At 36.8% G+C, this 25,649-nt stretch overlaps 2 protein-coding genes across 2 annotated transcripts in view; both read right to left on the bottom strand.

The window, feature by feature from the left end:
• iars1 (isoleucyl-tRNA synthetase 1) overlaps positions 1–15,363 on the bottom strand; it is a 62,304-nt gene extending 46,941 nt beyond the window's left edge. The window contains 11 exon segments of the mRNA XM_055010493.1: positions 683–805; positions 2,970–3,065; positions 3,292–3,352; positions 5,916–6,003; positions 10,324–10,471; positions 10,599–10,716; positions 11,829–11,911; positions 12,215–12,334; positions 12,475–12,631; positions 13,992–14,115; positions 15,284–15,363. Coding sequence (XP_054866468.1) covers positions 683–805; positions 2,970–3,065; positions 3,292–3,352; positions 5,916–6,003; positions 10,324–10,471; positions 10,599–10,716; positions 11,829–11,911; positions 12,215–12,334; positions 12,475–12,631; positions 13,992–14,110 — 1,113 coding nt within the window. The 5' untranslated portion in view covers positions 14,111–14,115; positions 15,284–15,363.
• A 6,777-nt stretch (positions 15,364–22,140) lies between these two features.
• rpl29 (ribosomal protein L29) lies at positions 22,141–24,717 on the bottom strand. The gene is made up of 4 exons (XM_023298098.3): positions 24,682–24,717; positions 24,147–24,200; positions 23,891–23,955; positions 22,141–22,317 (listed from the first exon to the last, which is right to left on the bottom strand). Exons 2-4 carry the CDS (start codon positions 24,181–24,183, stop codon positions 22,225–22,227), a joined length of 195 nt encoding a protein of 64 aa, XP_023153866.1. The 5' UTR covers positions 24,184–24,200; positions 24,682–24,717; the 3' UTR covers positions 22,141–22,224.
• Between the last annotated feature and the right edge of the window lie 932 nt (positions 24,718–25,649).

Genomic DNA, 25,649 nt, shown 5'->3' with positions numbered 1-25,649 from the left:
TAACATATTTCAAAAGTGGATTATGACAGACTTTCGGGGGACTGTGGCCGCATGCTCTTTATTAGCTGACGCTGTACTGTTAGTAGCCAGCCAGGTCAAGTCCACTCCCTGGATTTTGTACCAAGATGCGAAATAGTGATTAGATCATGTATGGCCGCTATTTTTAACTCTCCATCCACTTAGGATGCTAATGATGTTGGGTGTGACAGAATGGAAAGGGTATCCAGTGCACTCGTAAACAAAGACAATGTGCTTTGGCAGCACAATTTTCTAATTTGTTAAACTGCTCTGATGCAGATTCCCTCAACTCCATATCACCAAGTTACGCGCACAAAGAATTATTTGAAATTGCCTTAGATGATTAATATCGGTTATTTCAGTTACCACATAATTCTCAAACACACCAGACATATCACAAAGAAAAAAAGAGCACGTTTCATACAACTGTAGGGGGGAAAAAATCATTATAGAGAGATGCATTTTCAAGATACAAACAGACGAAATGGAGAGCAGCTGGGGAGTAGGTACCCAGAAGGCGGAAACTGAAATACTGAATTAAACCAGCTATCAATATTGTTGGGGCATTTATCCTGTGTATCATGCCAGTGGCTCTTACTGAGGGGAGAACGCCTGAAATGTCTGCTAACCTAATCTACATGTAAATGTATGATGTGTCACTCACTTTGACATACTGTCCCGCAAAGTCAGTGACCTCTGAAGTGAAGCAGCCCGAGGCATCCACAGGGCAGATAGGAACCTGGTCCCTCTGGATGATGTTGTATTCAGTGCACACCCTGTAATCATCCTGCAGAGAGAATAATGCATTTTAAGGAGTGTTTTGATAGGAGTTTTTAATATCTAATTTACACGTTTTCCTTTTTCACTGCCATAAGATCCCTAGTAACAAAGTCATGTACTGTTGACCAGCACCCTCAAAATGTTTTTGAAATTCTTTCCATTATAAAGTGGCACATTTAATTTCAAGTTCATATTTTTATTCAGTATTACTACAGATAAAAAATAGCAACAAAATACCCCTATTTAGTAGCCAGTTTCACCAGTTTAAGATATGCTATGACTGCATATTAAATTCCTTGTTGAGCTGGATACTCTCTTCAGCATTGAAACAAGCACTGCTGGTATGTGACAGCTAGGCATGAAAGATCTGAGTACTGTCCAGCTGTAAATGTAATTTGTGTTCAAACACCCTGTCAAGATCCAAGATAGATGGCTCACAGGGTCATTTCACATCTAGTCATAACAAAATAACACTTTTCGTTTGGCAGCGCTCTTCTTCTTTCTATACATCTTGAGAGAATATATATTTGTGTTTCAGATTTTAATAATAAACGAATCAATGTGAATATGACCATTAAACATAAGATCTGTTACCAAATATCAAACATTTAAATGCAAATTCAAGAAAGTCGATGACATGAAGGATGTATTTCACAGCCCCACAGGAACTGAAGAGCAGTAAAAGAAGCAGAGAGTGCTGAAGAGAAAATCTAGACATGCAGAAAGACTGAGTATTCACAGCTGGCCACAGCCACAGGGGCATCCATCTGCCCTTGACAAGGGCATCTAACCTATTAGCAATGACCCAATACCTCTGATAGCACTGCTGCACTGTCATTTAGATGTTAGGAATACATATTGTATATTGTGATATTGTAGCATTCAATACAAATATATAATAAACCTTATCAGCAAGAAGACAAATAAATTGAATACACAAAGCATATGTTTTATTACAGGTTTTAGGTATTTTAAATTGGCCAGACATAAGATCCAATATTCTACATATAGAAAAAAAAACAAGATACAAATTAAAAAGGTCTGTATTCTGAAACAAAACTAACAAATGGGTCATTGCTGTCAAGAATAGAGTCCTAAACTTGGTCTTTATATCACATTTTCATCCACCAAATTTGAAACGTTGTGTAATAAAAATAAGTTCCCTTACTGTCACTGTCATAAGCAAATATTATTGAGGTTTAACCCAATGCATTCATGTAACAACACTATGCAGGAGCTACACTAGAGAAAACACAGTCAACCACTGTGACAGCACTAAAAAAACTGCAGAGAACACAATTTACAATTTACATGCTCCCAGAAACAGAACAGAAATGAATTGTTTTTAGAGTGAAATGAAAAGACATGTTTTTTCAATAGGACAGCTTGGAAGCTATCCATACTTTGAATGGACAGCGGTCACCTTGTTTTCCTCTTGAGTGAACTATAGAAAACAAGCATGCTCTAGGAAAGGTAAGATTTCCATCACTGGAAACATTTCTCAGCTTCTCCTCATACTAAATAACACAAAAAGTGTTGTATATAATGCTGTAATTACAGGAGGAGAGCAGCCTGATAGGTGGCAGGTGGAGCTCAATTACAGTGATGGGAGGAATCAGGACAAATAGCCAGAGCTGCACACAGAACAAATGAGAGCTCAATCTCCCCTACCATGATCTCAACGACCACAGTACTCTACAACGTGTCCCTGCATGTCTAAATATTCTCATACTCGTAGTCTTCATCTTGGCTTACATTCATCAAATCAACAAAAACCCCACTTCACATTAATATGTAGTTTGTTCCGTGTCTGCTGGATGTGTAATCTATGCTGACATCTCTGTCTTAACATCTTTATAAGGTGAAAACATGTCAGTGTTGTGGTGATAGCTTGCTCCACTGCCATCAAACGGACCGAAAGATTAAAAAAAAAAAAAAGAAGAAAGCAAATTTAAGCATGATCATAGCATTGAAGACAATTTAGTTGGCAAAACAACAAGACTTAGAACTTTTCAGTAAGCACAGTTTTCATGTCTTGCTGTGTACATTTGGCAGTGTGTAGCAGTAGTGCACACTATATCCGGCTAAGCTGCAAAGTACTCTCTCTGGTCAGATCAATAACCAGCAAAGGGAGGAAAGGAAAAGAGAAATTTGGAAAAGATCACACTCACAGCTCCAAAGTAAGGTGCCTGGTGGACAACTCCTGTGCCCTCTTCCTCCTTGACGTAGTTATCCATCACCACTTGGAAGGCTCCTTTCTCCTCGCACTGAAGTCAAACAGGGACAAGGAGAATTAGATGAAGGCAGGTAAAATGTGAGAAAGCAAAAGAAGTACAGCCACAGTCAATAAGAGAGAGGGTAAGAGACAGATTTAGAGATATGCCAATTTGTGGTCCAACAAGTAATTAAGGTAAGAAATTGGTCTGTCTTCATTTTGTGACAGAAAATACGTAAAAGTGCGAACAGCCAGGAACAAAAACACTGTCTACAAACCTTGGCAAAGTACGTGAAAAGAGGCTTGTATTTTTTCCCTTTCAGCATCTTGCCAGGAAATCTAAAAACACACAAAACACATTTTAAAACCTTCTTTCAGTATCTGTAATTCCCTGCAGAGTTGAACCTGCAGGAAAATTGTACAAGCACACTTCTGACAACATACGGGCAAAACTTCAAATAAAAAAGGAAATGATAACCAAAGAGTCACTTTAATATGATGGTACAAAGATGTTGTTTCCACTGGGGTGGACACATTCTATTTTTTTTTTAAATCCAGCCGCCTGTTTGGCTTTCTCTCTAAAATCTCTCTTAATAGTGTCCTTTGACTTTCCACCTGCCAAAAATCCATATGCGACAAGAAAGGAGCTGAACATGTTGAATCGTCACCTCAGGCACCTTCAGTTAGAACTGTGAGCTTTAGTTTTAAGCTTTTCAAAGAGTCTTTAAGCTTTAAGAGTGACAGGGAGTGATTTGAGGACCTTCCTTCGCTTTGAGTTACACTTCTCAGGCAAAACATTTCTTAAAAAAAAAAAAATCAATCTATATTTTATTATTTCGTCAGTATTCTCCAAAAACATGCTAGTTGGAGTTTGCCATCAATAAAACATCAAATGTTAGATAAGGCAGTAAAGAACAATGCTTCTTTTAGTTAAAATGCACATACAATATTTATAATTAAGTTTGGGGCCTCTATTAATAAAAAATAAATGTGATTTTAAAAATGGGTTAGTGTATAGCAAAATACACAACATTTTTTAAGACTACTATTTTGAGAAATAAACGATCATCAAAAAATATGTAAAGCTCAGAGAAAAGCATTCTGTTTTTTAATTTGTTTTGCTACTAAAGGACCCCTTATATAATGTGTCAAACGGCTTCAGTGCGCACAAGAAAACAATTTTTTTTGTACAATTCCTCTTTAGACATCCCTATGACTAAATGTTTTGGGTAAGGACAAAACCTGCCTCAGGATTTTCTTAAAGATCTGGTTAAGGGTTGCATTTGTATTGTCAGCAGAATCTGATACACTGTCATGATACACTCTTTCTGCAATCATCGTATGAATAAAGACGTATGTGCCTTGCTGTATGGGGACTTTGTCCTTGTGGAAGAAGAAGAGCCTCCATCCAGGGTGCAGTATTTTTCAACATGGCTTCTTCATTGCCAGTTAATTTGTCAAATATATGGGATGAGTGGGAATAAATCATGCCCAGAAATGTGCTCCATCAGGTTTCAGCACACTCTGTAGCCATCATTCACTCAGGTGTTTTTTTCATCTCACTTTGCCTCGTTTTCCTGCCATATACTGTGCTCTCCCTCAGCACCACCATCATCCACTGAGCTGGGAAATACGGAAATTTTATTTCCTTTCCGCTACATAAAACAATACTCAGCTGGTAAAGTACAACTCTGCTAATTCTGCTGTAAGTAACGTTATCCGTGTCTCTTTAGTCTGGAAGACAACATAACTCAGGAGTGACCCATTCACAAAATGTAAAACACAAGTTTGGCTACAAGACAGTGGCTGGGTTTTAAGTTTCATTGTTCCAAGTAGAAAATTTTATGGTAAAACTCAGTCACCTATTATAAATATCTATCAATATATATAATGACAGCTACATTTAAATACAAACATTTATTGCAACCAATTATTATTTCATCTTACATACACAACCATTCAAAAGTTTGGGGTCACCCAGACAATTTCACGTTTTCCATAAAAACTCATACTTTTATTCATGTGCTAACATAACTGCACAAGGGTTTTCTAATCATCAATGAGCCTTTCAACACCATTAGCTAACACAATGTAGCATTAGAACACAGGAGTGATGGTTGCTGGAAATGTTCCTCTGTACCCCTATATTACATTAAAAATCAGCTGTTTCCAGCTAGAATAGTCATTTAGCACATTAACAATGTCTAGACTGTATTTCTGATTAATTTAACGCTATCTTCATTGAAAGAAATCATTTTCTTTCAAAATTAAGGACATTTCTAAGTAATCCCAAATTTTTGAACGGTAGTGTATTTAAAAAAAACAAAAAACAAGTGTGAACAGAAAACCAGTGTAACGCTTAAATAACTATGCAAAACAACACAAAGGGAGGGTCACATAAGCTTCATTGTCACTTAGTAGTATTTGCTGACTATAACAGAAAGCTGACAATTAGTGCTTTGGTTGTCAAAGTAACATAAGACAACTAACATAGATCATGCTGCCATTGATCATCACTACAACTGACAGTCAAAAAAAACATCTTTGTCATTTCAGTACAGCACAAAATGTATGATAACAGTTGGCAGATAATGCAGTACACTGTTATTTTTTTGCTACCTAAATGACAGTCCTTTGTGGTTATGTTTTTAGTGCAGAATTGGTCAAGTATTAGTAGCGTTTTGTGTAGCTTCTATATTCTAGCTGATGATTTCACAGTAACAAAGTAAGATTGTTACGTTCCACTGTATTGTATAGTCTATTGATTTGGAGGAAATTATTTCCCCAGCCGGTCAGCTGATATATTTTGGTGCCTACAGGCTAACGAGTCTACATTTAGAGCATTAGTCATTTGTATTTTTTTTTTGTTATTTTGACAACTTAAAGGATCTTTTGCACTCACTTGTCCAGGAGAGTGTACTCGCTCTCCGACTTGAACAGAGCTCCCAGTCTGGCCTCCATCATGATGTAGGTCTTGTCTGTGGTGTTATCTGAGACACAAACAGAAAAAAAACATGAGAGATTTTTGTCATTTGTTGGTTTACACATCTTCCTGCCAGGCTTGTGTAGATAATACATCTAGATCTATGATTAAAAATGACTCCTTTAATTAAAGCTTTCACTGCAATTAAACGACGGTCCACAAGAAGACGTTGCTCATTTAAGCCACAAACAGTTAGCACACTGTAGAGCTGTTAGTCAATTAATCAGCTAGTCAGTCAACTGAAAATTAATCAGCTACAATATAGTAAATGTGCTGCTGGTAAACGAAATATCTTTAGGATTTAGGCTGCTGGTAAGAAACAGGGGGGTGTGCTTTGGTCATTTTTCAAACTGCCATTTAATAACCCCTGCAGAATGATTTATGTTTATTGACCTGGATTGCATGTACAATAAAGATCAACTTCAACATTCAACTCTATGCGACTTATAGCCCTACTATATTCAAGCCTGTTTAACCTGAAGGTCAAGTCCTGCTTCATAATAATACAGTCAACCACAAAAAAAAAGACCCAGTATGGACCGTATGGTGTAAGCTACCACCATCTGACCAAGAACTGAGTTGCATGGATTCAGTGCTTGCCACCCTGTGTAGAATAACTGCCTGACATTTCAGGAAACTGAACCTTCTTGATAAAATGGCCAAGGGAAAATTTTAGGAAGAATGAAAAAAAAAAAAAAAAAAAAAAGAGGACACCGAGAACAGCAGGGACAACAGTTGTGAAGGGGGCAAAAACCAAATGGCCTGAGACGGTGAGACACAAAAAGAGAGAGGAGGGGGCAGCATCAATAAAAGATGTTGCTTCCCCTCAGTGGTGTGACAAATGACTGCACAGCTCAGACCTGCCGCTGCTGACAACCCCTCAACTCAAACAGCGACGAAGGCAGTGAGGGAAAGAGACAGACGAAAAGAGACAGACTGAGAGAAAATAAGAACAATGAAGGACAAAAACAGGTGAATGTGAAGGCAAAGAGAGCGATAAGGAAATGAAGGGAAAAAAAATAGGAATAAAGATGGAGCGAGAGAAGAAGGAAGATAAAAAGAGACTGAGCTGATACAAAAAAAAAAAAAAAACATTCATTGGTATTCCAAGGCAGTCTCCCATGCAGCACAGCACAGGCGGTGCAGTTTGGATGGCAGACTGTGCTTCAACATTGCCCCCTGCAGTATCAGGTGGACAAAGACAAGCTGACAGGAATCTAGGTCATCCTTTTAAAAACCCACCAGTTTCTCTCACAGGGAACCAAAAACTACAGCAGGAGGGTGACAGAAAAACAGTAGCCACCTCTCTAGAGTATATTTTTTTAGATATTTGAACAAGGACAATGCTTTTTTTTAAGTGGCCTCATTTAAGGTTCATCCGCATTTCCAGGTTTGAGCCACACACTGATGTACTGCACAGTCAAACACACATGCATACAACTGTCAGTCACAGCAAAAGCAGGCATTTTGACATGTCAAAGTCAGAAGAACACAGGTATGAACAATATAACTAATGCTGGCTTTTAGCTGCTTATTGTGTTAACATTACTATAAACACATTAGTTTCCTGCAAACACAAGGTCTCTTATACAAATTATGCTATATAAGAGACCTCGTGCTAAAAACTAAAGAACTGATAATAATGATGTTTAAGAAAGTGCTTCAGACTGTTAACTACATACATATTTGCCCAACATATACATAGTAAGCAAAGAATGCAACTACTTATCTGTTACAGACTACAAAGCCAGATATCAGGAAATCAAATCTACAAATGCTTTCTGTAGAAAAACAACTTCAACCATTAGATGTCAGTTAAGTTGACACACCTTGCTAAAACAAATGCAGTCTTATGCAACTAGGGCTGCACCCTAACAATTATTTTTAGAATAAAAAAAATCCTCTGATTTATTTTCTCACCATTTTGCTTGTTTAAAGTGTGGAATATGTTTGAGATTTAATTGTCCACAACTCTAGATTATATCTTCAGGCATCTCAACCTACAGTCATAACATCCCAAAAAGTCAGTTTACAAGAACAAAACACAGCAAAAAAAAGCAGCAATACTGACATCAGAGAAGCTCGAAACAGTTAATCAGCTTAAACAACTAATCACTGCATCTCTAAACAGAACAGTCAAACAAAAAATAATTTAGCATGAATTGTACAAACATATTAGAGATGGCTTTCATATATACTACATTACAAATCAACACCAACACAGACTAAATCCTCAAAAATAACAGGGAAGTTGAATTAACACTTCTGTAAAACAGTCTTAACAGCCATCGCAACATTCATGAAAGAAATATATGTTTCAAGAATGTTATATTTGACTGCTAGATCAGTTTTCATTAGTCATATATGACAACTGGAAAACTGTGTGTGTATATAAATTAACTATAGAGAAAGCGCTAAACCTTGATTTAAAAAAGCATAGTTTTAACATTATTAAAGTAATAAGAAACATCTCATAATATTTTGCTCAAGATTGTGAATTTTCTTCGAAATTTTATTTAGTTGTAGTCCAGCTTTACAGTGAATTAAAGGCAGATTGAGTTTGGGATGTTGCCATTAACAAGTCATCTTTTAAAATCGCAAAAAAAAAAAAAAAACAACAAACATTTCTTAATGCAACCTGAATATGGAACCCATTAGCATAGTTAATAAACAACGTAATCTAATGTTCTTTTGTTCAAACCTGACAGGACCTTTTCTGTGGGTGAGTCTCCATCCACTTAAGGATAGACTCTATATGAGCATCAATTATGTCTTAGCATCAGGTTTCTGCTCATGATTGTCAAGCATCTGGTTGGTTGTAGATAAAAACAAAGTTCCAGTCACAGACAGTCCCTTGTCACACAACAACAAAAAGCTGTCTTATTTTTTCAGCTAACACTTTAAAGCCAAAGGCAAGTAAGTCCACCAACACATTATGGTACTAAAAATCCTTTCCTCTGGGTGCAATTTGCCCAGGCAGTACTCCTCCTCTGCTAATTTGTTCTTGTTTGTTCTTCCTGAATAAAAAGCACCCATCAGTTGATACTGTGGTCCAAAGCACTAAGCCCACAAGGGAAACCAGATTTCCAGTCAGAAAATTTTTGCCTCAGGCATCAGCATTTAAACAACCTCATTCAATAAAATTACCAATGCTGGTAATTCAAGTAATCCACAACACAAACATGTTTGTCAGCAGGATGTGTGAGCAATTTTTTTTATTTCCCCTACAATGATTTGAAGACAGTACAGGCAACAGTACCAAAAAACAGAGCTTTTGATAATAATCAGAAAGTATCCTGATCACAAGAACATTAGGAAGTGTACTATGAAGCAAGTTTGGCATAGTCAGTCTTTCTTTGTATGAGCTGGCTAAACAATAACTAAAACCATAGTGAGAGATGATGGTATCATAACAGGGCTTATAAACTTTCTTTGCTAACTCAGGCTTCTTTTTCAGACACTGCATATGCGGACATAAAGACAGCATTTAAAACATCGGGTGACTCTTCTTCCATACAAAATGGACTTAACATGTGCGGCCTACTTCAGCCAAGAGGAACAGGTTGTTATAATGGAGAGTTATGACCAATACTAAAAAATATTACAGGAAAAAGCACTGATACTGCAAATGATCCAAGTGAGAAATGATGACAGAAAACTGTTAATCGCATTAGATAGTGATTTTATCACTCAACGCACTGTTAATGCAGTTGTTTATTTCTGACATGACAGCTGCACGTTAGAGCTGTCAAACTTTAAATTTCATTCATTTAAACTAAATATTGACAAAAGTGTATTTACCACCACAAAAACAACTATAATTTTTTGGCTAAATCAAAGTAAATCTAATGATGCTGTTTGAATATTTTTAGTGACAAATAGCATGGACAAATCAGTTTTCAAATCTGTGTCCTATTAGCTCTGTTCAGTGGCATTACTAACATACAGCTCACAGGTTTGCAGTTATAACATGCTCCCTAAGTCGAGAGTCAACATAGCTAAAAGAGAACTGAAGCGAACTGGTAAGAGATTGGCACTTCTTTCAGCCAATTTAAATCTGAAACTCTGAAAATAACCTTCTCTGGACTAGGTTACCTGTGCATAGGTTACCAAGGTGATCTAGCCATGTTAAAAGAAAGCTGTCTTATTGACACAGAAAGCTCTGACCATAGGCTCTTATGGCCTGGTTGGATTTGGACAAAACATTTATGGTGAACATAATCTGCAGAGAAGTGTTCAGTCACACTTAGCACAACAGTGGTTGTTTCATCACCATGAGCAACTAAACGCTGATTTACAGAACCCTGTGCTAAGCTTTGTTTCTCACCTTTGACCTTGACATACAGGAACTCTGGGTTGACACAGAGGGCCAGGTTGCTTGGCAGAGTCCAGGGCGTGGTTGTCCAGGCAATCAAAGAAACATCCTCACTCTCAACCAATGGGAAGTTGACAATCACTGAGGGATCCTGAACATCCTGGAGACAAAATGAAATGAAATATGGAGGTGAGGTCAATTCTATCTCAAACTAGCAAACTATGTGCATTCTGTTATCCAGCTTTTGAAATAGAATAATCATGACAATGGCAGTGCTACATGCCAACCTTGTAGTTCTGATGGGACTCGAAGTTGGAGAGGGGGGTGTTGCAGGCAGTGGAGAAGGGCATGACTTTAACACCACGGTACACCAGACCCTTGTCATACAACTGTTTGAACACCCACCTAAGAAATTAAAACAAACATTTTAAAATAAAGACTACACAGCAAAGCAACATGGACTGCAATGCAATTTGTGTATGTGTGGCCCTTTTAGGATGTAGAACGCATAACATTGCTGGCTTTATCCATCTGTTAAAGTGTTGTTCATTCAGACATGAGTCACTTATGGAAAGGGTACAAAAGACTTCAATCAGACAAGACTGTGCACTTTATCGAAAGAGCTGGCAGCTTGAGTGACATTTGGATACCTTGTGGTTTGCGCAAAGAAGAAGGAGAGTGGAACAGGAAAAAAAGTTATGATAGCTCATACAACGGCTGTTTTCTGTTCTCTTACAGGTTGCACCACTGGTGGATTTTTAAACTGGTTCATGATGAAATTTTAATTATTAAGCAACATTACCTTGAGGGATGCTTGCCCTCTCATGTAGCTGCTACATTTTCTCCCCGATTTCATCATTTAACATCAATAGGAAGCAAATTCTAAAATTCTCGTGCCTATTTTATAAAAGGCCCAAGAGTTCACAAGCACTGAATGACTGAGACTTTTACTGCCTGTTTGCTCATATGCTGTATGGAAAGCATTCTGCTGAGTGTTCATTTATTCCTCAATACCAGAGGCACGAATAAACAGAGAAAATGATAGAAGTACCCCCAAAGGAAAGTTACAATATAAAACGTTTTCTTGTATATTAAACTGATACCGCTCATAAGAGATGATGATTGTGATATTGAATAAGTTTTAAAAAATCATAAGATAAGACATGCATTTTTCTCTGCAATTCACTGCATATTTTTGCCTTTACATCATTCTGAGGGTATTCATTTCAGGGCTGTACATTTCTGAAAGTGAAACAGAAATGTGAAAAGTGTGACTACTGTGTCTAAAGAATGAGTACAAGCAAATTCTCACTCAAGATTGGAATCGAGTTGTAGTTGAAGAAAGGATAAAGTGAAGAAATGCGTGACTTTTGAAAGAAATCCCTAAAGAAAATGACTCAAACAGATGACTCAAACAGAACCTAAAATGGGAAACTGAATTCCTTGTAACAAAGCAGAATACTGGTTATGTAGCTTTAGGTCTAGATACGAAATATGAGATTTTCTGACATCCATACCAAACAGTCTCCATGAACCATGGGTAAAGAGTCTTGTAGTCACTCTTGAAGTCAATCCACCTGCCCATTCGCATCACTGAAGTCTAGGTGCAAAACGAAACACAAACACAACAATCAAAAGAAAATAATGATCATATGACAAATGTATGATGGGCAATTTATTATGAATTACAGTTTTACATTCAGTTATTGTTAACTACCAAAAATAATACACTAACTAAAAATGTTCATGTACACAAACCAATATTGTACATGTGAGATTTATCTATGGTGAAGCTTCACTATGCTTTAGAGTTTGTTCAATGCATTGTCTTCAGCAAACTGGAGTAACAAGTACTGTTACAAATGCCATCTTCATAAAAATATTTTTCTTCCTGTACGCTCACCTCCCACTCGTTGGAGTATCTCATGACAATGTTCCGGCACTGCTTGTTGTACTCCGCAATGCCCATCTTGGCCACATCTTCTGGCCCTTTGATCCCCAAAGTCTTATCAATCTCATACTCCTATAAAAACACACAGTATATGAAACACAAAGGTGAGCAAAGGACATATATAGCTCTGCAGCTGTATAAGGTACTAAATGTGCAGTTTTATAAGGTACTAAAAATATTCTCATCAAAGACAGCTGAGAGAAAATTCTCACCACAGGCAGGCCATGACAGTCCCAGCCAAAGCGTCGGTCCACATGGAAGCCACTCTGGTGGGCAAAGCGAGTAACGATGTCCTTGATGGTGCCAGCCAGGATGTGACCATAGTGGGGTAGACCCGTAGCAAAAGGAGGGCCATCATAGAAGGTGTACCTGTTTAGGAGACGGGCAGCAAAAATGTATGTTAAATACTGCAGCAGTATTGTCCAAAGAACAAAATAATGGACATGGTTTGTTGGATAGAAGAGGATGAAACGAGATTTCAGTGTAATGTGTGGGTACTGGAGACAGCTCTGTCTTTGTGGCCCAGCATGCAAGAAAACAAACACACTGTACGTGTATTCATAGTCCCATCATAAAGAAAAGCAGCACTTTTACTGCTCTGTATACCTGAAAAACAAACTGTGATCATATAAAAGAAAAGAAACAATGATTTGGGAGCTACAAATCCACCCACGCCCTTAAATATGATGAGCAGATAGTGTTTTCCTTTTGAAGCTCATGTAATTCCTTTTGTGTTGTCACAGACAAAGTATTGGGTCAATCATATGGTCATTTCATGATGGGAACTTGAGAGTGATATTATCCAAATATGTTCCTAAATGTCAGTCAGTCAGTGTTATTCAGGGTCTGTTAGTAACCAAAGTTTTGCTCCACTACTACAACTTTACTACTATTTGTTGGCCATGCAAATACAATCATGACATTTTATCTTTTCTTGGCTAAAAAGAGTGATAAAAAGAAAACTGTTTTGAAAATGTTAATGTATAGTTCCTGTAGTTTCAGCCTATATAGAAGCTTCAGCAGAAATTTCTAATTTGCTTGTATTATTCTTGAGCTTCATGACAAAATTGTTGTTTCTTTTATACTCATCTCAATTTGTTGTGGTTCATTGTGGTTAGTTAACTTAATAAAAATATACATTGAATGTTTCTAGTGACTGATTTTAACAGTAATCTTGCTCATTCACTCTGACTGATTTTAAAGGTCTATTGTTTCTTGTTTTTTCATATGTTGGCAAGCATCTACATTCACTGACATCACTCAAGTATACACTTGAGCCAAAGAAAAACTGGCTTGCCTGGAAATTCAACTGTGTTTTTAGGCCATTAATAGCTGGCAAGATTATTTCCACAGTCCTTAACCACTCCCTGCCTTTAAAAAAAAAAAAAAAAAAAATTACTAAAATCTAAAATGCTGTTCTATACCGCTCATAAAGTTTTCAAAATATTTTTCAAGTAGAGCTTCTTAATTAATATTAAATGCATGTTGTAACACATATTGTGCTACAGAAGGATATTACTGTAAAGACTAGCTTAACGAGTATGTTATATAATGTTATACTAATGTAGTAAAAGGTCTTACTACATTTTATGCCACAAAAAAAATCATTTCAAGCAAAATTGCTGATTTGAATTTAAGGCTACAAAATCACAAGGTCATCTCATGCCTTTACAGCGTAACATGGGAATATGTTTTGCTTAGTGGATCAACCACACATGATTAGATTTACCTTGGTCGGTTCTTGGATTGTTTGAGGCATTCCTGGAAGCAGTCCTTTTCCTGCCACAACTTCAGGATTGTCTCCTCCTCGGAGGGAAAGCTGATGGACTCGGGGACCGGCTCCACCATGGCGTCTGTCGAACCACAGAAAGCAAGCAAAAATGCAGCTCAGCAGACTTGTGGAACAGGAAGGAAAGGAAGACATTGTGCAAGTCCCCAAGATCACATATGTAAGCTTTTTTTCCCAATTAAAGACTAGATCATCAATAAAGCATTACCTACACAAAAATGTACACTGTTACAGCCATGAAAGTCATGAGACTAATTACATCATACTTTCAAAAGACATTCATTGAGTCACCGTGCTACATAAGGTTCTGGTAAGGTAACTAAATGAAACCCACATGTGAAAACCAGTACACAATAAAAGTTCTAAGTCTTATCCAGATAATGTCTCCCACAGTGCAATAGTCAACCTGTCAAAATCTGTCAGAGCTCAACAGTTTGTCAACTGAACAAGCTGTCCCTTTGTCGTTGTTTCTCTGATGTCCGTGATGTGCAGGTGGAGAAGAAACGCCCATTGACACTGACTTTCTTAATAAGAACTTTATTAAAAGAAAGAACAGTATCATACAGACAGAAGTTGTCTGGAAGGATGTCGCCCAATGATCCTCCTCGAACAAAGACCAACGGTCAGTTTTTATACCTTCTGAAAACGTATAGAATTACAGCATCTGGTTTACATCCCCACTAAAGAATGATAACTCCTCAGACAAGACTCCCCTTCTGTGCATTCCTAAGGATTACAAATCAGCAATAGGTTAACAGTGGACTCCAAGGTCAACATAACATAGGATTTCTGGAGCCGAAAAGACATTCCTCAATACTCACTACCTCCTGTTAGTTAAAGGTTCACTTTATGGTCAACAACTATCAGAACTCATATCAGATCAGATACTTCACCTTTAACATTTAATACTCTAAAATCAACCTTAGCTTATGTTTTACTCCCAAGTTCAACGTCTGGTCACGGAAACTTTGCTAAAAGTAAATAATTAAATCCAACAAATCACTTTTCCACAACAGTTGCTTCACAAGAATGACGCCTCCTTGTTGTTAGCTAACACGCTAAGCTAGCCGCTCATTGCTTCTGTTAGTTCGTCTGAAGCTACGCGGACTGTAAAGTTTGTTAAAGGCGACGTTCACACGCTGACAGACTCTGAAAGGTGTACAGAGAAGCGTGAGTCTACTCTAACCTGTGTGTTGTGGTTATTATTACTAAGTTTGCATGCTGGTACTCACATGCTGTCTGCACCGGTTGCCCACAGACGAGAAATGATGCAAGCTGAAGTCAGAGCCTGCGCGGAAGTGACGATTCAACTCAAACTGTTCTACTGCTTCAAAATAAAACGCACAAAGTTAAACGTGTGTATGTGCTACAAAATAAAAGTGGCAAAATTCATAGACGGCAATATAAGCATTAATTCACACGCATGAACAACTCTCTGATTCCCTAACACTAACCCACTATATATACTGTGTATCACATATAAATTCAGATCTAAATCCAAATCATAGCACCTTATCCCCAGGCTACAGCACACTGAAAAATATATAAATACTATATGGTGTTATTCACTCTCAAAATTACCAGGGGGTCCTGCTCACCATCTCTGATTCGCTTAAAACATTTTCATTAAAAATTAGGAATATTTAAAATGGTATCTGTGAGGTTGTTTTTTTTTTTGTTTTTTTTTTTTTTAAATTGTCCATTGACTTATTTTCGGCATATTTTATAGGGCATTGAAATTTGAGGTTGTTTGAACGACAATATCGCAGGAACTATTAAACACAAAAGCCTGAAATTTTCACTATTATTTCTCATTATACACATTATACACACAGCATAGTTTTAAATCATGAGAGCCATCATGAACAGTCCAGTCTTTAACAAAAAAAAATCTATAATGGAAGTCAACTAGTGATATTTTCTGAACCATATGTAATTGTATATATGAAATATGCTTGCAATCACTGTTCCCTCTAAACTGCGCGTGACTGGCTGCTGCAGCCAATGATGCGATTCACATACGTATTTACCATAGACTGTATATAATGGTATTTACGCAGCTAATCAACGTCATTGACATGTGCCCTTATGTGCAGCGACTGTTGTTCTCATAGATATGAATGAGTAGATAGGACACGCCCCTTTGAGCTGCGTGCTACAGCGAGGCTAAGCTAGTGGGGGAAAAGTTTCAGTGCGTTCCGTTGATGTAGACGGCGTGAAAACGGAAACAAGTATGCTGTTTGCTTGTGGAGTTGCAGGTCGCTGGTTCAAGACCAGACCCTTCTCAAATTTTTATCAAAATCCTGACAAAAACAAAGAAAAAGGCCAGTGGTGGGTCTTGAACCTGCAACCTTCCACTCTGTAGTTTCTCTTCTTATCCCCCCTGAGCTACTCACTCAGATAACAAGTTTTTTTTTGTGCATTTATCATCTATTTTTTGTCGTTTTCGAGTTTTTTTTTTTAATTACAGTCTTGAGTCGACCGTTTTTCTCAGGAGGTTGGACTTCAGCGTTTGTGCTGGAGGGTTGAACCCTCAGTTCCAAGACTTTCCAAAGCCTCCACACCTCCCGAGTCCTCAGGACCTGAGCTTTCACACAGTCTGAGGGCTGAAATTTTCTAAGTCCCACAGTAGTTCTCTGTTAGATTTAACTTTCAGACAGTCCGAGGACTGATATCTTCTAAGTTCCTGAGTAGTTCTCTGTTAGTTTGAACCTTCAGACAGTCTGAGGGCTGAAATCTTAAAAGTTCTTGAGTAGTTCTCTGTTAGTTTGAACCTTCACAAAGTCTGAGGACTGAAGTTTTAAAAGTTTCTTAGTACTTCTCTGTTAGTTTGAACTTTCTGGTTAATAGAAGCCTTAAAACTTGTGACCATGAGTCTTGATTTCACATTTAGACCATCCATCTGAGTTCTTCTCAGACCTTAACCTGTGGGTTTTTTAGAAATCCTCAACAAACTTTGATTCTCTTCACTGAACAGTAAAGTTTGTGGAGATCAGAAGGTAACATTAGTTTGATAAATGCCTTCAACTACTAGTAGATTTTATCTGGAAAGCAGTTTTCTGAAATGAGTTCTTAGTAAATCTGTCCACAATCAAACCAAGAACATAGAAAGAGGAAATGTTTGAAGAAACAACTTGATGTTTTCGTTTCAGACTAGAAAACGCTTTCAGACCTTTATCTGTTTTTGGTCTTTTTGATCGTTTTATTGTTTCTTTTGTTTAATTTGATCTTCTAAAGTCTAACTGGTGTCCTTTCAAATGTTTTGTCTTTAGTTTGATTCTTCTTAAATGTTTAGTTTTGTTTTTTTCTCACCTTTTATTCTTTTCTAATGTCTGATTTGATTTCGAAATGTTTTGTCTTTTTAATGTTTGTTTTTTCAAATGTTTTATCAGCTTGTTTGAAATTTTTTTTCTTTCCCAATATTACATTTTTCGATTAAATGTTGAAAGTTTTTCTTTTTAAATGTTTTACCACCTTTTAATGTTTAATTTTCTTTTTAAATGCTTCATTGTATTTTCAGTTTAATTCCTATTTGAAGATTTATTGTCTTTAAGATGTAATTTTCTAATTAAACATTTAATTTTTTAATTAAATGTTTTGTCTTTCTTTTTTAAAGTTACTTTTTTGGCTTTACTTTCATAGGCACAGTGAGAGAGACACAGGAAACACGGGAGAAGACATGCAGCAAAGGGCCGCGAGCAGGAATCTAACCCGGGACGCTGCATCAGGGACCAGCTCTGTACATGGGTCACCCACTTAACGCGTTGAGCTATACGGATGCTGTTTTGTTTTTCTAAAGGTTTAATAATCTAATTAAATGTTTTGTGTTTTTTTAAAATGTTGAAGATTCTTCTCGTTTAATTGTATTTTTTGAATGTTTCATTATCGGAAATATTCTATCTGTAGTTTTGAATATTTGTATTTGAAAAATTCTGTTTAATTTCATAGTTACATGTATTGTACCTTGTTGAATTATCTCATTCAATATTTTGTCTGTTTAATGTATTTTAATTGTATTTAATGTTTAACTACATTAAACAGACAAAATATTGAATGAGATAATTCAACAAGGTACAATACATGTAACTATGAAATTAAACAGAATTTTTCAAATACAAATATTCAAAATTACAGATAAAATATTTTCGATAATCAAACATTCAAAAAATACTTTTTAAATAATGAAATTTTTTTTAAAGTTTTATTGTATTAAATTTTTTTCCCTTTGATTTAATTGCTTTTTGTCATGTAGTTTATTTCTTTAATCTTCTTTTTCGGTCAAGATTTTAACCCCAACCTTAAAAATGAAATAAACCCTTAAATCACAATGAAAATACTTCTGTTGTCACAATCATGAGTTAGTCAATTATTCAGTTTATCAATTCAACTTTATTTGTTTAGCACCTTTTACACAGATGACAAAACTAAACAAGCAAAGCGAAAAAAAACATGCTAAAACTATGATTAAAACTCAGAAACATTTCAAAAAAAAGATTTAACATGGTAATAAAATGTGTTGTGTCCAGGGGATGGAGGGAGTTTATTGAAGTCTTCTTGGGCTCAAATGGTAAATCATTTAAAATATAAACTTGATATTCAGTCTAAGGAAACTGCAGAGCGACAGAAGAACCAACAATATCTCCTGTTTTCTCCCTTAATGAGTCGACTCTTCTTGTGCTTTCAGACCAAAGAACTACAGACTCTTCACAACCTGCTCAAACTCTTGGTACAGGACCTCACCACACGGGTCAAGAAGGTTTCCTTCTCCTCATTTCTACTCTGAAGCTCACCTTCTCCTGCTCAAACTGCTGACAAATGTTTCTGATGCTCTAAAGTCTGGTCTCCAGAACTTCCTAAAAACTCTCAAAGTCTCTTCTGCTGCAGGTTGCTTTGTAGAACTGTTCCAGAAAACCTCACTAAACCACATGGAGGGGCCTCAAGATAGTCGTCCAAATGAAACCATACAAAAACCAAACTAGCACAACCCAAACGCTAAAGTCTCCTGCAGCCTACCAGAGAACCTCTGAGAACAGAGAATCAGGACAGGAACTCTTACTTTCTGGACAACCAACGTGTGTGTTGTCTGACCAAAAACCTCTAAAGACTCACTACAGCCAAGATAAAGACACAACTGAGCTGCACCAAATCCACTAATCACTGCAAACATTAGCACCATGTGCTCACTGTGGCTAAAGAACCACATTTACCAAGACAGCTATCCAGTACAAAGCCCTAAAACACACCAAGAAACGCATTAAAGACGATTTTACTGCTGGAAGCTGCAAGCCAACGCCTAAAGAACAAACTAAAGCAATGGAGCCAAACCCAGTTCACTGGTGAAGAGAAACAGAGGAAATGTTTGTCTACAGCCACATAAGGCAGGAAGACACTGAGGTGCTCAGGTGTTCCTGATAACACCAAGCAGCCACCTGGACAGCCAATAGGAACACAGCTTCCTGGAAGTCCAGAGGGCTGGGTTAGTGAAGGAAATTTAAAGCTGAAGCAGAAAGTTAACAAAGAAAGTTGAAAACCACCTTCTGTTACCTGAAATCTCTGAGTTTTCACACAAAGAACACCTGAACATGTCAAACTGGTTCCATAGTAGAACCATCATTGTAAAAACGTCATACTATGGTGTGTTGCTCAAAAAACATTAGGATCCGGCTGTCAGGGGACAAACATGTAAGAAACATGAGAACAGAGAGAACCCAACCAGTAGGTCACAGTTTATCATCCCCCAGTCATCTCCTGAAGTCCATATGGTGAGAGACATCAGTATCTGGTTGTTCATTTACCAGAGGATGCTTATAATCATGCTGATGTGGTCTGTACTCTACAGTATTTTAGTGACTCAATAAATGCCTAAGTTGTTTTTTTTAAAATGCTTTTTAGTTTTTAATAAACATTTAAGAGCCTATATGTAATCAATAAATGGCCTTTGCTTATCTTAAGAAAAATTCACTCAGAACTCTATGTTAACAGTACTAAATAAATCAATAAATACATGCATACACACAAAAATAAGTTAATACATTAACTGTGTTTAGATAAGATTTAGATTTTTAAAAAGTTGTTTATGTTTTTGCAGAATCCAGTATTGCACACTGGTTGGTCATTACATTTTATTAGTTTGATTTCACTGTTTAAAATGATGCCACCTCTTTTCAGACAGAACCTGTGATAATAAAACAATACAAAATTTTTAGTTCCATGTTAATAAAGCACTTAAAGCTTTAAGTATGGCTAAATGCTTTTTTCAAAATTAAATTTACCACTCCTTAGGTGGTAGTGGCCCCAAGTTCAGTAAAGTTGGAAAGATATTCACAGATTCAGACTTCCAGCATCAATAACTCATTAGATATAGGTTGTCAAAACATAAACGGTGCCTCTTTCCCATTGTTGCAAGGCAGACAATGTGCTACAAGCCCAGTTTTATCAAAAGTAGCTGTCTTTCAAGCTACAGGAATAACATTGGTGTCTATGGAGTGAACAGGGTCCGTCTGCAATTTGCAAAACCGCTGCAACAGTAAAGAGACAAATATTCAATAACTTCACTCTTATACATTGTAGTGTCACTAAAATCACTGCAGCCTTCAACTGGCTCCTGTTGACAAAGTGTTTTAACAGAAATGTAAATGCTGTAATTTGATTCTTTTAATGAACCATGTAACTTGAATGGATGTGATGCTGGTGTGACCACAGTGCACACGTCTGATGTTGCTCACAGTGGTCCAAGGGACGCGAAGGGACATGAAAAATTACAGGGAACATTGCTTGCAATATGTAATATTTGGTCACAAAAATCTGTATCAAGAGTTATTTTAGTATTATTTTCAAAACTGATGGCTAGGTGTGGCAAGTTGTATCACGAAAACATAAATATTGGTAAATAGTCTGATCCAAGTCGACCAAAGTTATGGAGTTGAAAAATGGTTCGTATAATAAAACTACAATTTCTCTTTTGTTTTTTTGTTTGTCTTTTGTTTTCATATGGCCATTTTTAATTTTTATTTTTTTGGGGCCCCACTTTATAAACTGGAGAACCGGATGTATGTCAACGCCTAAACTGTTCTTAAATATTTTTATAAATATCCAGATTTTATGCTACAACAATTTCAGGAAAATCAGAGATGCTCAAGCAGAATTTGTTTTAAAAATCCGATTTGATTGGAGATGGAAAGATTCGCAGATGTTTACGTGTGCGTGTGCACACACACACACAAATATTGCACAATGCAAATTGCACTTTAATTTCATGATTTTTTGGTTATAAGGAATGCTTTTTATCATGTGTTGTGGAACAGTCAGTTTGAATATGAATAAATATGTTAATATATTTAATTTCAACATTGCTCTTTGCTTCATTGCACTTTTGTCCATCTACTTACTGTCAATAGGCCTGTATTTATTATGATTTTCCTATCATCAGTATCTGTAATTTGCACTAAACATTTGTTTCATTTCAAATACACATTTAACAGTATGTAGTAAGCACTCATCTCTTTGCCTGCTTGCTCTTGTTTAAATGCATGTGTCTGTAAGTACTTTGAGTGCTAAGAAAAAATTGTCAGCTTTATCGATTTATTTCCCCTGGTAAGCTGTGACCAGCATGAGTTCCACTGTGCAGAGGTACTTTTAATTTCTAGCAAAAGTCACGTAAACCTGTGGTACAGTGAAAGCTAGAGACACTGACACTTCCAAAAGTGTTCAGGGTTTATCTGCTTCAGTTCTTTCCCTTTTCTACATATTATCTTTCACACAACTCTGTAAAAAGATCCCCTTTGATACTGTAGGAGGGGAGCAACTCACTTCGAAAACAGCAAAGTTTTCCCAAATACCCAGCATGCAATCTTGCATTGGACATGGTCATACCACAATTGAAAACTGCATTTATTTAAACCACACAGCTGGCTAATTGAAGCGTACTACTTTCTTTACCTGGCTGAAATAATGAGGTAGTGTTTGTTTTGTTGCCTGAGTAAAGCATAAAGCAATGTTGAAATAAGCTCTATGTAGCTAATAAAGTGGTTTATTTCACACTATCAGACAGAGACATGAGTAAATATAACAAACTAGGTACAATCAGGTGTTGGTTTGTTAACAAAGCATTGCTTTATTGTGATGATGGTAACACAATGTGGAACGTTGACACTCGAGGTGACGGGAAAGCAGTTTATTTCTCCTTGGCGGCCTTCTGTGCGGCCTTCATGCCCCTCTTGTTGTGCTTCTTAGCAAAGCGCATATTCCTAAGGAACTTGGGGTCGACCTGTATCAACAAAAACAAAACATACTGAGTAAACAGAGGAGTTGTTTGTGTGGAAGCAGTGAGCACAATTTCTTTAAAGGAAAAATTCTACCAGATTTGAACACAATGAAGCAATACATCAAGATGGGGTCAAGATGTAATCAAGTGGCAGTCAAATACTTGTTAGTTTTTAAAACAGTTACTCATTTGGGGCTCTGGTTTTATTGTGGTAGCTTGTGACGCCAACTGTACTCCACTACATTACTGTTCTATACAAATCAGAAATACATAAGAATGCAGACCATCTTCACAAAGACCAAAGTGCTGCATCTAACACAGTTGAACTGTAGCAGGAACCAGTAATTTTAAAAAGCGTGCAAGTTATCCAGTGCAAAAAAACACAAACCCTGATGGCAGTGAGAATATGTTATCCCTAGAGACAGCAGTCTGGGTCAAACTGATTAATTCTAAAAGTGGTCTCAACACTAAGAACTTTGGCCATAGCAGTATTATTATTTTCTTTTAAAGAGGAAAGTTTTGAAGTCAGTTTCTAAGTGAAAATACAGTTGATTAGAGTCAAATCAGCTTTCAAAACAGTAACATTTTTACTAAATAATTTTAAGGGAATGTGTTTCATTTTTACTTGTGGAAACAAGTCTGCAGCCAAGAAGAACTGCATTTCAGACAGTTTAGACAACATCCAGTTCTTAAAGTTCTAAAAATTCACACTAATCAATTCTTGTAAAATTTCCTCAATACAATAAACTGCAACCAGAAGCAGGACCCACTAATACTTTTGAGCCTGAGTACATTTCTAAGTGACATACATGTAAAAATGATTGACATTCTGAAAGACCATCTTAAAACCAATTCCTAACTTGCCATTTATTTGAGGAATTTAAATTACCACTTCAAGCCACAGATAGTCTTAAGGGACATGTAGCTTGCATCACTCTATAAGAGACTTATAAGACTTAGAGCTATCAGAAAGTCACACATAATCAAAGACCTATCACCCACTCAGCCCATGCAGACACACTATTTTTTTAAGAAACTCAACACTCGTGTCTTTCTGTAACAGTTTGATTTCTTAAACGTCATACCTATGAAGAATGCCACTCCTGAGCTCTGAACGGAAGAAACTAAATTTATCTGCTATGCTTCTTCTATGACATTCTCCGTATGACAAAACACTACAGGACTAGTAAAATATTACTGTAACAAATGAGGAACAAAATGTAAGAACAAGGCAATTTAATAGTACGCTTCATCATATTATAAATTAAGAATAGTACTCATAAGTCCAGTTTCCACATTTTAACAGTCTCATGTCTAAAGAAACAATTGATGTGCATTTAAATAGTCTGTCCTTCTGCACTATGACAGCACATAATCAGACATACACAGCAATACAGCCTTGTGACACTGAATATATCAAAAATGAGTAAGCTGGTGGGTCCAATCAGTATGATTTGCCGTGTGTGTTGAATCTGCAGTAAGCAGGTTACTACCGTACTGACATTGACAGCCTGCTTTTTAAAGCTAGTTTCTTCAAAGCATGCAAACACACAGACAGGACAGTAACAGAACATACCCCCTTCAGGGACTCATAGCGCTGAGATCTGGGCTTCTTGATGCCGTTCCTGTGGGCTTTACGAGCTGTTACAACAAAAGGAGAAACAATTACTACCATACAGCAACTCTATTCTTTGCAGCGTTTCATTTTGCAAAGTAAACCTACATATATGTAAACGGACATGCATGCACAGCTCCAAGCTAATCCAGTCATACTCCTTAAAACCTCCAGAACGTGCTAAAGTTTAAAGTTTTCCACGTAAACATTTACTTACACTGGTTGTGAGTGGTGTGGTTCTTCGACTTGGCCATTTTTGACACTGGTTAATCTGCAGAAAGGTAAATAAAAATGCGAAGTTAGACATTTACATGTGTGTAGTGCCGCTTATTTATATCGTTTAGCATGTTAGCTGACGTTAGCTTTGGCTAACTAGCCGGTAGGTAAGGACAACTCATACTACGCAAATAGCAGCGTACATTCAGAAAAATATATACGAATTAACAATGCAAAAGTACACATAAAACCAAAATATAGAGACTTATGCTACAGTCAGTCGTTATATAGCTGCATTTTGAAGTACAGTCTGCTCGGTAGCTGCCGTGAGTCTCCAGCTTTGCAAAAGGAGACGTTAGCACTTTTCAATTATCATTTTTAGCCTTTAATGAGGGTCACATCTTAATCATACTGCCATAAAGAAATAGATAATAAAGAGATATATCACAACTGGAGGCTGGTTCTATATGAACGTGTTACATTTACGCAGATTGATGAAGATTTTAATAAACTACTGATGTGGGAAAATCAGCTACCTGCCACACGAACAGACGACAACCGGGAAGAGGAAGAAAACTTGACCGGGCGGAGAAGAAGAAGACTGGAGTCAAGAGAGGAGCTCAGTGGAACAGACCGGAGGATTTACAGACAGCGCCTCCTGTCGGTGGAGTCTGGTATGACAGAGAAGAGTCCACAGGAGGCCACATGGTGTCACTGTCAGCCTCAAAATGACCAGTCTGCTTCTGCTTTCTGTTCTGGAAATGCAAGTGTGGAACAGACATGATTTCCTCTGCCTGGAAAACAATGATTTGATCTTTTTTTATGAGCTTCACAAAACTGTTCTTTTTCCTTTTTCCCCCTTTTCTGTTATAATTAGACTCTAACTAAGTAGCTCCATGTACTGGAGTGCCGTACATAGATGTATATTTTCTGCTGTTTTATGGCTCCACTCAAAACACTTCAGAGGGAAACGCAGCCTTTTCCTCCTCTACTTCCATTTTACGGCTATTATATTAAGATTTTGTCTAAAAAGCCTATAATGAGTTCATAATATATGGGTCAATATACAACTGAGAGGCTTTTGAAGTCCATGGGATATATCTTGACCACATTTTTATTAAAAGTAAAAAAGAAAAAAAGTTTTTTATGTTCATTATGATCATGTCTTTACAAATTCCATAATTATTTGTTATGGAAACAATCACTTATTAATAAAAAAATGACTGAATATCACTATAATGTCAACTAAATTACCATCCAAATTTAATAACAACCACCTTCTAATTAGCTAAACAATAATAAAATGAGCTTATTCAAAGATTGTTTTGATTGGGTTCTTGTTATTAAGTTGAGATAATCATGACAGATATTTCTTTATAGGCAATATATTAAATTTTATATGGAAAATAGCAAATTGTATCTGTGTCCGAGAAATCCCTTTCAGCTACATTGCCCATTACGAAAACACCTCTCAAGGAAGTGTGTTAAAATCACATGACCTGCT

Source organism: Amphiprion ocellaris, chromosome 5, assembly GCF_022539595.1.
Source record: "Amphiprion ocellaris isolate individual 3 ecotype Okinawa chromosome 5, ASM2253959v1, whole genome shotgun sequence".
In the NCBI taxonomy this organism is placed as follows: domain Eukaryota; kingdom Metazoa; phylum Chordata; class Actinopteri; family Pomacentridae; genus Amphiprion; species Amphiprion ocellaris.
The sequence above is the reverse complement of the archived record's forward strand: the minus strand, read 5'-3'. Positions and strand labels throughout refer to the sequence as shown.

What these genes read in the sequence shown, in the direction of transcription:
- rpl29 (XM_023298098.3), bottom strand. Translation starts at nt 24,183, where the DNA reads ATGGCCAAGTCGAAGAACCACACCACTCACAACCAGT. An exon ending in CCACACCACTCACAACCAGT is followed by an intron (nt 23,956 to 24,146) that starts GTAAGTAAATGT and finishes TTGTTGTAACAG; the next exon opens with CTCGTAAAGCCCACAGGAAC. An exon ending in GCTATGAGTCCCTGAAGGGG is followed by an intron (nt 22,318 to 23,890) that starts GTATGTTCTGTT and finishes TTGTTGATACAG; the next exon opens with GTCGACCCCAAGTTCCTTAG.